Source organism: Octodon degus, unplaced genomic scaffold, assembly GCF_000260255.1.
Source record: "Octodon degus isolate 3935 unplaced genomic scaffold, OctDeg1.0 scaffold00054, whole genome shotgun sequence".
NCBI classification, from domain to species: Eukaryota; Metazoa; Chordata; class Mammalia; order Rodentia; family Octodontidae; genus Octodon; species Octodon degus.
The window spans coordinates 13379100-13392466 of NW_004524630.1; the positions used below are offsets into that span (position 1 = coordinate 13379100).

Consider the following 13367-nt stretch of genomic DNA (forward strand, 5'->3'; position numbering starts at 1 on the left):
AGATGCAGCAGAAATCAGTGTTCTGAATTACTATAAGCCAATATAAGGGGTTATGAGGGCTAACTGCCTTCACTAAAATCAGAGTTCGGTTGTTTATGAGTAAGTAGTTCTTAGGGTTTGCCAACATCCAGTTGACATTGGATGCCACTATTGTGGTGAATTTACTACTACAGTCAAGGTAACACAGAAGTGCCTGCAATGAATTGGTTTTCTCTCTATGCTAATACCCCATACCTGTTTGTGTGGGGGTGAGTGAGGGGGTTCCATAAGTAATACTGTGGCTCACTCCTGACAAATGAGGTACTGGGCCAAAGCATTTTGCAAACCCCAGCACAAAAACAAAACAAATGGGCTGATTTGGGTCTAGTATTTTTGATCTCTAGTTTTCAAGGCAGACTGATTTCAAGCTAGGTCTTCGTAGGGGTCCCTTGGTCTTAGTTGGATCAATTCTACCCGAGGAGAAACAGTGGCAGGAATAAGAAAAAGATAGACAGGAAGACAAAAGCTGGGCTAGGTGGTTGTTGGTCTGCCTGGTGGGCAAGACAGATGCCCTTCCCAACAACAAAACCAACTTCTATTTATACTTTTGCAAAGTTAGTAACATGTAACACAAGGTTGCCTAGCGACTAATAGTTGACCTCAACCAGATAGGATGTTTATCTCAGGACTGAGGTAGCTTGACTGCTTTAGGCCCTGAGGCTTAGTCCCACCTACACACATCTGATCAATTTCCTAGCTTTCTCTTTTACCAACAGGTCTTATTTGGGGGAAACATGGTATTTGCTAATTTGTTCCATTTATACTAATAGTTTATCTTAGTTTGTTTTGAAAAGCTAATTATCTTTCTTTGTAAGAATCTTTATACCTTATGTCTTGTACTGAGTAACAATTTTGAAATAATAATATATAACAACTGTTATTCTGTTCTTTGGTCATGAAAAAAATTATAAGGCATTAAAAAAATCATGCAGTAACTGAGTATCTGTTTCTGGTTTATTTCAGTTGTTACAAAGTCTTCATGTTTACTATATGCCATGAAAGAAGAATATACACTATATCTATATATTTGTATCTATATCTATACATCTATTTCTTAAATATATATATTAGTGATGGTGAACCTAGGGCGTGTATGTTATTTTTCTTTTAAAGTGAAAGATGTTAGTGTATGAATGTTTTATTTTTCTGAAAATATTAATATCTGCATGGCTGGCCAAATAGCTCAGTGGATTCAAGTGCCTGCAAGCAGGTGCAGGGGCTGGGTTTGATCCCTAGGCCTGCCATGCCAGCCCCGCCCCTGGGGCACGCTGGGAAGGCAATTGAAACTGGGTGTGGTGGCGTGTGCCTGTGATCCCAGCTCTTGAGAGGCTGTAAACTGGTGGATCACTAGGAGTACGATCTAGTAGTGAGATCCTGAACACCCCGTGGACCCTTTCCTAAAATACAAAGAAAAAAAAAGAAACTATCTTTCGATCTTACTATATATGATAAAACATAAAAGTTAAAAAATTAAAATGTTAACTGATGTGAAAGAATCTAAGAAATAAAATACAAAAAATGGAACTGCATGCTGCGTGTGACGGCACACAGTTGTAATCCCAGCACTTGGGAAACTGAAGCAGGGGAACTGCAGCATGCATGAGGCCAGCTTGGGCTACATAGTGAGTTCAAGAATAGTGTCAACTACATTGCAAGACCCTGCAGTTGATGTTTAATTTTAATATTTTTTTAAAGGTTTGTTATAGGGTCTTGCTACACATTGGGGGTAGTATGGCATGCAGAACTGGGGATCGAACTCGGGTCCTTACACTTGCCGGGCAGGTGCTTAGACTGCTGAGCTATCTTCCCAGCCCTGGCATTTAGTTTTTTTAAAAAAAACTTTTTCTTGTCCTTTTTAATTTCTTGTAACTTTTTTAAAAACCAATTTTGCATGCTTATTATCTGGTAATATAAACAACTAATCTGAAGACAATAGTAGGCAATGCGGCAGTCATCAAATTCCTATTGTTTTATTTGGTGAAATTTTGTATCATTTCTTTTTTTATAAATTTTTTCTTTGGCAGAACCAGGGATTGAACTCAGGCCCTTGCACTTGCCAGAAAAGCGCTTATTCTACTGAGCTATCTCCCCGGCCTCTAGTTCTGTATCATTAATGGGATTTCTTTCTGGGCTTTTTAAAAAATTATTTTGTATTGTCTAGATAATAATGATAAAAAATGAAAATAAGGGAACCACAAAATAAAAAATATTTAATTAATAAAAATCCTGCATAATGGTTGATATACAGTTCTAAAAATCCTTGATAACCATTTTTCAATTATGATCTTATATCCAGGAAGAGTAGATATTTTGAATCTCGGAAACACAAGTCTGCTTCACTGACTCACAGGAGAAATTTGCTCTGTGTACACAGAAGAGGGTAAGATCATATATTCAAACAGAGTAGATATGTTTAATCTCTGGCTCACTGGATGCCAGGGAAACTACAGACTATGCACTATATTTATAAGATGAGACAATATTCAATATTTAATGAATAAATTGTGATATCACAATTTATTTTCTTTGATATGTGATATCAAAGAAACTTCTTTATGATGTTGTTAGAATAGTATAATGGATTAACATAGAAGTCTTTTAAAATGTGCACAAATTTCCTGAAGAAACCAAAAGCAATGGAAAGGTACTCAGAGCACTAAGCCCCTCACAAGCGAAGGAAAAGACTCGCACTGTCACAGTGCATGTCCTGGGAGATCACAAGCACAGGGCTGGAGATGGCCTCCGACGACAGCAAGCCTGAACGCTTTGCTTCTGAAAATTGATTTCTATTGGAACAATACTTTTGGAATGCACATTTAAAGACCTGGATTACTCTTTGGACCTCTCAGGTGGATTCTCTGCTTCATTTATCCCACCTACCTGGGCATACAGCCAATGGCTCTTGTCTCTTCACACTGTAGGGCTCTTGGATTTGCTCAAGAAAGGAGATCAGGCTAGGCGGAGAGCCCGAGAAACCTGTTATTAGAAAATGATGCATTATACTTTTCTCCCCTAGTAGGGCACTCAAAATAAAAGAGAAGACATAATGGAACATTCTAAAAACATTTATCCCCAAATGATATCTGCATATAGACTCATTAGAATTGTGCAAAATGTTTCAACTTGCAAATCCTGAACTCCATTTTCAACTACTACTAATTCAAAGCTAAAAGGAAAAATTTAGAGTTTAAGATATGATCATAGGGGCTGGTGAGATGGCTCAGTGGTCTAAAGCACCTACTTACAACAAGCTTAGCAAAGCACAGGGACCGCGGTTCAATCCCCAGCACCACATGCCAGCCAGCCCCGCCCCCTGGTGGGCTGAGCTGGCCACACACACACACACAAATAAATAAATTGTAAAAAAAAAAAAAATTGTAAAAAAAAAAAAAGATATGATCATAATATTTTATGGCATTGAAATTTTTTTTTTTTTTTTTTTGGTGGAACCAGGGATTGAACTCAGACCCTTGCGCTTGCCAGGGAAGCACTTATTCCATTGAGCCATCTCCCCGGCCCCTGGCATTGAAATTCTAATACCACCATTAATCTAGGGTAAAAGATATATGATATTTCAATTAAGATGGAAACAAAAGACAAGAATGCGATGAAAATTTTCTTGTCTTATCAAGAAAAGTCCATTTTTGGTTTTAAAGCAGGCATCTAAAACTCATTCTCACAAAGCCTAAGTTGCCACACAGGTTTCTAAAAAGCAAGGAAGGGCTGGGGAAATAGCTCAGTGGTATAAGGAAACTAATGACTGATAGTTAAGAAGAAATTCTGTAGGGAAGTTATCCTCACCCAAGGAGATCAGGTTTCCATAAGTCTCTAACATCACATCCTTATACATATTCTGTTGAACAGAGTCCAGGCATTCCCACTCCTCTGGGGAAAAGTCAATGGCCACATCGCTGAATGTCAACAGCTCCTGAAATAAAATTATCACATTAGTTTCCTTTGACCATGTATTTGTTGTGAGTATTGCAATGTATATACTATATAAAATTCCTCACTTAGCAATTAGTTCAGTTAACAACCTAGTTGAAAGAATGAAATTTGGTCATCAAATGGGGGATATCCTTATTGCTGCCTTTGTAGAAAACTGATGGGGATTTTGTTTCTTACTAAATACATTTTAACAATTACTTTACACCCACAGGTTACTGCTGTAGGTACCCTGACCTTGAAGGGTCACTGTGGGGAAGGAAAATCCTTACCACAGAACACTTCTATTTCTTACCTTAGAGTGAAACTGTTAAGAATTTTATATCTGGGGGCTGGTGAGATGGCTCAATGGTCTAAGGCACCTACTTGGAACAAGCTTGGCAAAGCACAGGGACCGCGGTTCGATCCCCCAGCACCACATGCCAGCCAGGGCTGCCCCCTGGTGGGCTGAGCTGGCCACACACACACACACACACACACACACACACAAATAAAATAAAAAAAAAAAAAGAATTTTATATCTACTCATAAGTTCCATAATATAATTTTTCTAAAAAATTTAAGAAAAGAAGGACTGGGAACATGTGGAAAGATGGACATTGTGCAATATACTTTGCAATGTCTGTGCAACACACTTTTCTTTTCTTTTTTTTGTGGAATCAGGGATTGAATTCAAGCCCTTGCATTTGCCAGGGAAGTGCTTATTTCACTGAGCCATCTCCCCAGCCCCATACTTTTCTTTTTTTTGAGTTTCATCAAATGGTTTTGGACAGTGAATCTAACCTGCAGAAATTTCTATTTCTAGTACAAATTTTCTATTTCATACTACCAATCTACATTTTTTACCTTGAATTCTTTTATAAGGGATAATTTATCTCCCCTTTCTCTTCACATAATATTTAACTTTTTATATCAAAAGTGACTAAAGAAAAATTATTTTATTCCCTGATGTATAATCCAACGCTGTCAATACATGTTTTGTTTCTCAATGAACACTGGGAAAACTTCTAGCCTACTCTCTTTTGACATGCTGCAAAATACTCATTTGGGCACTTTTTCAGGAGTAGGGGGTTGAGACAGGGTTTCACTATACAGTTCAGGCTTGTCTCGAACTTACTATATAGCCCAGGATAGCCTTGAACTACCAGTGATTCTCCTGCCTCAACTTCCCAAGTGCTGTGTACCACCACACCTGGCCACTTTGCCACTTTAAAAACACTTTCATACTTTCTAGCACAAAATATTCTAAACTAATTTTATATGTCTTATTCTCAAACTTCTGCAGCAAAACCACTGTAATCATTATTTCATTATAAGCAAGATGATTCAATGTTTAATCTTCATACAATCATATCAAAAGCTGCAGGTAAACATTTGTAAAGAGAGGAAATTAATAAGAAGGCAGCAAATTTGAGAAAGAAGAGATAAAATTATCACTCAAATACGATGACATTTTATACAGAAAATATTGGCTGGTAATATAGCTCAGCAGCATAAGCACCTGCCTGGCAAGAGCAAGGTCCTTGATACTACTACTACTACTACTACAAAAAAAAAAAAAAAAAAAAAAAAAAAAAAGCCCAGGGTACATACATAGTGGTTTCAAGGCCAGCCTGAACTCTACAACAAAAGCCTGTCTCAAAAACAAACATAAAAACAGAAATAAAGAATACTCTATGCTATTAAGTAAACAGCCTCAACAGTGTTAAAATTCCAGACTTTCCAAGTTCTTATAAACTGCATCATCACACAATCCAATCCATTAAAAATCTTTGTAGGGGAAATGGCTCAGTGGCATAAGCATCTACCTGGCAGGTGCAAGGTCCTCAGTTTGATCCCCGGTACCATAGCTGACCACTTTGGCACTTTAAAAACACTTTCATACCAAAAAATAAAATAAAATGAAAAATAAAAATCTTTGTAAGTTATTTTATCAATATTAAAAACAGAATTCTAAATTTATATGTCACAACAACAAAAAAATCAAGTATGTTGAGGGTTGGGGGGAAAATCGGACATCTTAAACACCATGCTGAAGAATAATTTCACCAGAATAATATTTGACTTTAACCAAACAGGTAGTTGAAATTCATGTTTTGTTTTGTTTTGTTTTTTGGGTGGAACCAGGGATTGAACTCAGGCCCTTGCGCTTGCCAGGGAAGCACTTATTCTACTGAACCATCTCCCCAGTGCCTGAAATTCATCTTTTAGGCCACAAATCTTTGAATAAAAAAAGTTAAATTTGTAAGTGAGATGATTTCCTGATATTAATTAAGAGATCACAGGCTTTTCATCTTTTTTTATAAACATATTTAGTACAGGGTCTACAGGGTATCGCTACACAGATTGGACTCATAATGATCCTCCTGTTCTCAGCCTCCCAAGCGCTGGGATTACAGGCCCATGGGACCACACCCAGTCTCAATCACTGACTCAGCCCACACTGCGTGCATTGCCGGGGATCGAACCCTGGTCCCTGTGCTCTGGCTAAGCATGTGCTTTAGTCTGCTGAGCTATCTGGCCGGTCCCCTCAGACTTTTGAAATAATGTTTAACTTTGAGACCAGTATGCACACAGACCAAGAAATTAAAAAAACTACAGATTATAAAATGCCTGCTTAGGCAGGTTCAGGGGCGAGGGGTTCAATCCCGGGCCTGCATGGGCCAACCCCACCCCCAGGGCATGCTGAGACTGTAACTGAGACTAGGCGTGGTGGTACATACCTATGCTCACAGAGCTTGGGAAGCTGAACAAAATAGGAATGATCACTACGAACTCTAGTGTTGTGAGATCTGTGTTGAGAGACCCTGTACTAAATAAATAAATTAATAAATTAGAAAGCTATTTCAGTATAGGCTCAGGTTGTTACAATAAGTTTTATGCATGAGAAGACAACTATGAATTTAAACTGAGATATGGAAGTCCAGACAACATAGTTAAACCACCCATAAACATCTTCAATTAATTCAAGAAGAGAAACAGGGATTATGCATATAGCTCAGTGGAACAGTGCCTGCCAGGCAAGCACAAAGTCCTGAGTTTGATTCCCAGTAAAAAAGGAGGGAGGGAGGGGGAAAGGGGGAGAGAGAGGGAAAGAGGGAGGGAGGGAGAGAGAGAGAGAGGAAGGGAGGGAGGAAGAGAGAGAGAGAGAGAGACAGAGAAATAACATGAGAGAACTGCCAAGAGACGAAAGGCAACTTTTTTTTTAAAAGACAACTTTAAAAAATGAAAATTCTTAAACTGTGAAATACACTATTGCAAATAAAAATGTACTAATGAACTTCAAATCAGAATAGAAAAGGCAAAACACTTCAAAAATGTTTCAAGGACATCCTACAATGAGACAATGAAGTTGGCAATGCCAAAAAGTTCAAGAGAATGAATGCATCAAGCAGGGATAGCAATTAAGAAAGAAAGCAAAATAATAAGTAAATAATACAACGAGAGGTAAAGTCAACAACTATCAATGTGAAGGAACTCAACTCGCCAATCAAAAGACACAGATTAACAGAATAGATCAAGAAACAAAAGTTATGCTATATACAAGAAACATGTCTAACACAAAAAGAAATTTACAGACTAAAAATCAAAGGATGGAAAACAATATTTCTTGCAATGAGAACCCAAAAACAAGCAGTGGTAGCTATTCTATTCTCAAAGTGGATGTTGATTTATATCTAAATATAGTTATAAATATTTATAAATTTTGGATGTTAATTTATATCTAAATATAATATAATTAGATATAATTATTTATATCTAAATAATTCTGGCTACAAACAAAGACAGACAGACAGAGCCTCTTGTGCTGCCAGTGGGGCTTATGGATCAGGAGTATGTAACACTAGATTATGGCTGTATGATAACTGAGCCGGTCCACTGGTTGGATTAGCATAGTTCTGAGTGGGGCTGAATGGGCTTAGGGGATAGAGGACTCACCTTTTCATGGGTGGCATCAACCAACTGCCTCGCAGCCTGAAGGGAATAAAAGGGAGAAGGCCTGCTGCCTTGCTTTTCAGGCCATACACTTGTTTCTCCTCAGCCATGCCCCTCTGCAATGCAGCCTCACACACCGGAGCCAGCTGACTATTGGCTGAAAACTCTATAAACTGTGAACTAAAATAAGCCTTTTCTCCTTTAAGTTGTGAGTGTCATTTATTTTGTCCTAGCAAAAGACAGCAGTCTTACAGCCAAAGCTGATCAAAAGAAGCAAGGGTATTGTATACTGGTTAATGGAACTACTCAACAGTAAGAGATAACAACTGTAAACACATATGCACCAAACTACTGTGCATTCAACTTCATAAAACAAACACTAATGGACATAAAGCCATCAGACAAACACCAATACAATCACAGAGGGGAAACCTCAATACCCACTGCTACAAATAATCACTTAGACAAAAAAGAAAGAAATACCAGTGCTGGGCCGGGGAGATGGCTCAGTGGAATAATCGCTTCCCTGGCAAGTGCAGGGGCCTGAGTTCAATCTCCGGTTCCGCAAAAAAAAAAAAAAGAAATACCAGTGCTGAACCAAAGCCTTAAAGAAACAGACTTTAAACCTATCTATAAAGTATTCTACCCAACAACAAAATGCACATTTTTTTCAGCAGAACACAGTAACTTCTCTAAAATAGATCACATACAAGCTAACAAAGGTCAAAATTCTGCCATGCAAATTTCCAGATCACAGTGAAATGAAACAAAAAACTCAACATCAAAGAAACCATAGAGCTGGGCATGGTGGTACATGCCTGTAACTGCAGCACTCAGGAGGCTGAGGCAGGAGGATCACTGGGAGTTCAAGGCCAGCCTAGGTTACAATTCTAAGACAGCGTGCACTGCAGAGTGAAACCCAGTGTCAGGGGGAAAAGGGCGGGTCTGGGGATATAACTTAGCAGTATAGCGACCACCTGGTAATTGTGAGATGCTGAGCTTAATTCTGGCTACAAACACAGACAGACAGACAGCAAACAAGCTAGCATGGAATGAACAGTATGGAAATGAAGGAACATTTGTAAATAATCAAGAAATTAAAGAAGAAATAACAATTCCTAGAATTAATAGACAGTATCAGTATATCACACCAAAACCTATGGTATAGAATGAAGGCAATTTTAGCTGCGAAGCCCCACGTTAAAAAAAAAAGAACAAAATAAAAAAACCAAAAGATACTTCTCAAGATTGTAGTAAAATAAGAACAATCCAAATCCAAAGCTAGTACAAGGGAAGAAATTATGAAGATCAGAACAGAAATCAATGAGAAGACTCAAATACAGTCAGTAAATTGAGCTGATTATCTTTGAAATAAATTAAATAGACAAACTCTGTGCCAGTCTTATCCCCAGAAAAAGAAAAGATCCAAATCAATATACTTAGAAATGAAAAAGATGAAATCACAACAAATACCAGTAAAATTCCTAAGATTAGCAACTACTTCTTTCTTTCTTTTTTTTTTTTTTTTTTTTGCAGAACCGGGGATTGAACTCAGAACCCTGCGCTTGCCAGGGAAGTGCTTATTCCACTGAGCCATCTACCCGGCCCATTAGCAACTATTTCACCAACTTGTATTCTAGTTGGAGAAGTCAAAAGAAACGGGAAGGTTCCTAGAATTGTATCCATTATAATAACCGCACAAAGACAAAAATATTGTCAATAATCTAATAACATGAAGTGAAATTGAAGCAGTAATAAAAACAAACAAAAACAAAACTATCACCAAAGAAAAGCCCAGGTTGAGAGGGTTTCACGGTGAATTTGTTGTAGGCAGCTGAGTTAGATAGAAACATTACAGGCAGTCAGACAGGGCCAGGCCCTCAAAGAGACAATAAGGAAGATATGGTGACTTTGTAACTTGGAAGAGACAACACTCCCATATGGGACATACCTCAAGACCAAGACAAAACAGGAAATACAGCTACATATTTCCCTCAGGATAGGCATCAGGGATTGATATTCTAAATAGGCACCAATCACCTTGAAAGAGCCCAAATGAGTCACTAGCCAAACCCCAACAGGAAGAGACCCTGTCCCGTATTAATGCCCGCTTGCTATGTGACTCACTTCCCCATTTGGTACTGGATTTAATCAATTTAACCTGAGCAATGGTGCTTGTAATCTCACAGGCTGACCCACCTCATGCCCACCTAAAGAGAGTTCTCATGTTTTCTCCACCACCTTGGACCCGCCTCTCCACATGGTTTTACTCTATTAAAAATCCCTGGAAGAGACAGCTTCTCGGGGACAACCCACCTGGGCCCCCCTCCTGTCCCTCTCTCGAACAGGAGCTTTCTTTACCCCAATAAATATATTTTGCTCATTACCTCAGTTTGTTCCTAAAACTCATTCTTCGATTTTAGAGAACATGAACTCGTCCCAGGTACCTTTTGGGTTGGGAGATAGTTTGTCCTCTGTATCATTTGGAGGTCATTCACCCCAGATCATTTTTTGCTCCCTGTATCATAATGCCAGGTGTAGTGGCACTTGCCTGTAATCTCAGCATTCAGGAGGCTGGGGCAGAAAAATCATTGTGAGTCTCACTAAGGCCAGCCTGTGCTACATAGTGAGTCCAAGGAAAACCTGAATGACACAGCAAGACCCTGTCTCAAAATAAAAAAAGAAGAAAAAAAAGGTATGGTATTACCTGCTATTGGATTAGGAGAACCAATATGCTCAAAAGGATCATACTTCTAAAACTGATTCATAGATTTAACACAATCTCAATCAAAATACCAACACCATTTCTTAGAAAACTAGAGAAATCAATCCTAAAATTGTTTCTAAACCAATCCTATAATTGTTTCTAAAAACCCAAAGAGACTTAGAACAACAAAAGCAATCCTGGGCAACAAAAGCAAAGCAGGAAGCATCACAATCTCAGACTTCAAGCTGGATCATAGCAAATTGAAAAGCTTCCTCCCAGCAAAAAAACAACCAACAAAGAGACAACCAGGGAGAGCTCAGCAGTTTACGCACAACAGAGAGAAACACACACAGAGACACACACACACACACACACACACACCTCCTATAGAATGTGGGGAAAAATAGTTTTTAGTAGCTGTTCCCTGCACTAATATCTAGAATATATAAAGAACTCAACCTGGCAAGTGCAGGGTCCTGAGTTTAGTCCCCAGTACAGAAAAAAAAAAAAAAAAAAAAAAAAAAAAAAAATTAGACCCCTCAAAATGAAAGATTTAATAAAAAATAGGCAACTAAAACATACACTTCTCAGAAAAACAAATATAAACAGCCAGTAAATACATGAAAACTTGCTCAACATCAGTGGCTACTAGGGAAATGAAAATTACAGCAACACTGAGATTCCATCTTATAGCAAAAGAATGGCTATTATCAAGAGACCAGGTAACCCTTGGTGGTGAGTCTAGGGGGCCTTCTTGTTTTGGTGGGAATATAAACCAGTATAACCTTTATTGAAATAAGAATGGATATTCTTTAAAAAAATTAAACAAAAAAAACACATTCAACCCAGCTATTCCCTTCAGCAGAAAGCAAAGAGGGTAAAGCATCATAGTCACGGTTAGACAGACAGCTTGGTGGTCTAAGTGCCTGCCTGGCAAGCTTAAGGACCCAGGTTTGATACCCAGTACTACATGCTGTGCTGGCCACTGAAACCCTGGTGGTGCACGCCTGTAATCCCAGTGCTGGAAGACAGAAGGATCACGACTAGTCCAAGCTACAGAGTGAGACTCTATACCAAATAAATAAACTACTTTTTAAAAATAGGCTATAAAAAGACATCATACTCAGTGATATATGCATATCCATGGTTATAGCAGCACAATCCATAATAAAACTAAATCTTGAAAGTAGCCTATGTTTCACCAAGAGTTGAATGGATAAGAAAACGTAGGATTTACATACAAGAGAGTACTACTATACAATAAATGATAAACGTGTCATTTGTAGGAAAATGGGTGCCTCTTGAGACAATAACAGTAAGTGAAATCAGACCCACAAGCTTAAATATCTAACCCAAATTATAAATAAAGAGCAAAGTAAAAGATAATAGGAAATAGCAATATAGATCTTTTGCATATGGGAAGGGGAACGAAGATGGAAGAAAGGGGAGGGAGGAGAGTGGAAGAATTAAGGTGTGTTATGTATATACCAACTCCCCATGAGGAGTATGATCATTATGTACTACAAATATATGTTAAGAAAAAAGAAACAGGTATAGAGGAACCATTCCAACCTGATAAAAGCCATTTATGGGGGAAAAAAATACTAAGATTCCATGTTACTCTAGAAAGGACAGCTAATATTAAGAAATCATGTAATGACAAATGCTGGAAAGGCTGTGGAGGAAAAAAAAAAAAAGCTATGTTTTTGGTACAAATGTAAAGTAGTACAATCACTATAGAAACCAGTATAGAGATTTCTCCAAAAATTAAAACTAGAAATTCCACCTGACGCAGTTATTCCTTTCCTAGGTATTTTCGTGGAAGAGTTAAGTCATCATAGTACAGTAATAAATGGATATTCATGTGTATACCTGCATAATTCACAACAGCTAAATCTTGCAAATGCCTACCTGCCTGCTACAGCTTGCAATTAGATGTCCCCCCAAAGCCTCATGCAGTCACAGGTGGGGCATTTCCAGAGGTGACAGGAGCTACAGTGTGATACTGGAACTGATTCTGTGCAATGCTGGGCTCAAGGGCACTAGGTCAAGGTTGTAAGTGCTATTTGCCCTGTAAGACAAAAGGGGCAGAATGTTGCTGCTTGGGTCCTTCACTGCTTCTGCTACCTGGCAGATGCCATGAACTGTTCTCCTCTGTGATGCCCCTCTGCCTTGGAGCCACCCAATTATGGCCTGAAATCTCTGCAAACTGTGAGCTAAATAAACCATTTCCCCTTTAACTTTGGGTTTTGGGTATTTCATATCAGCAACCAGAGGAAAATAATCAAGACAATGCCAACCAATGGTTAAACGGATAAAGAAAATGTGGTACTTATATACAATAGTACTACTCTGCTACAAGGAGATTTGAGATACTTGTAGGAAAATGGATGTACCTTAAGACCTAAATATTATATGAAATAAATCAAACATGGAATGTTAAACATCCAATAATGAAAAAGCCAAAATACAGATATGAACAAAATAAAAGATAAATAATATGAAGTAGGACAAGGAATTGTTCTCATATTAAAAGATGGAGGAGGAATTTAAATAGAATTAAGATGTTTCAAGTACTTGTGGCAACTCCCTAAAAGGAATGTGGTAATTATGTATCAGAAACATCTGCTAATAAAAAAATAAAAACTAGGCTCAGGGATAGAGCTCAGTGGCACAAGTGCCTGCCTGGTAAGGGCAAGGTCCTGAGTTTGATTCCTGTACCAAAACAACAAAAACAAAA

At 38.2% G+C, this 13367-nt stretch overlaps 1 protein-coding gene across 1 annotated transcript in view; it reads right to left on the minus strand.

Annotated features, from left to right (window-relative positions):
• LOC101563407 (zinc finger protein 519-like) overlaps nucleotides 1-13367 on the minus strand; it is a 28505-nt gene that overhangs the window by 4188 nt on the left and 10950 nt on the right. The window contains exons 2-3 of the mRNA XM_023717745.1: nucleotides 3841-3967; nucleotides 2920-3015 (exon numbers count right to left, since the gene is read on the minus strand). Of these exons, the coding sequence (XP_023573513.1) occupies nucleotides 2920-3015; nucleotides 3841-3967 (223 nt within the window). The remainder of the gene's footprint in view (nucleotides 1-2919; nucleotides 3016-3840; nucleotides 3968-13367) is intronic.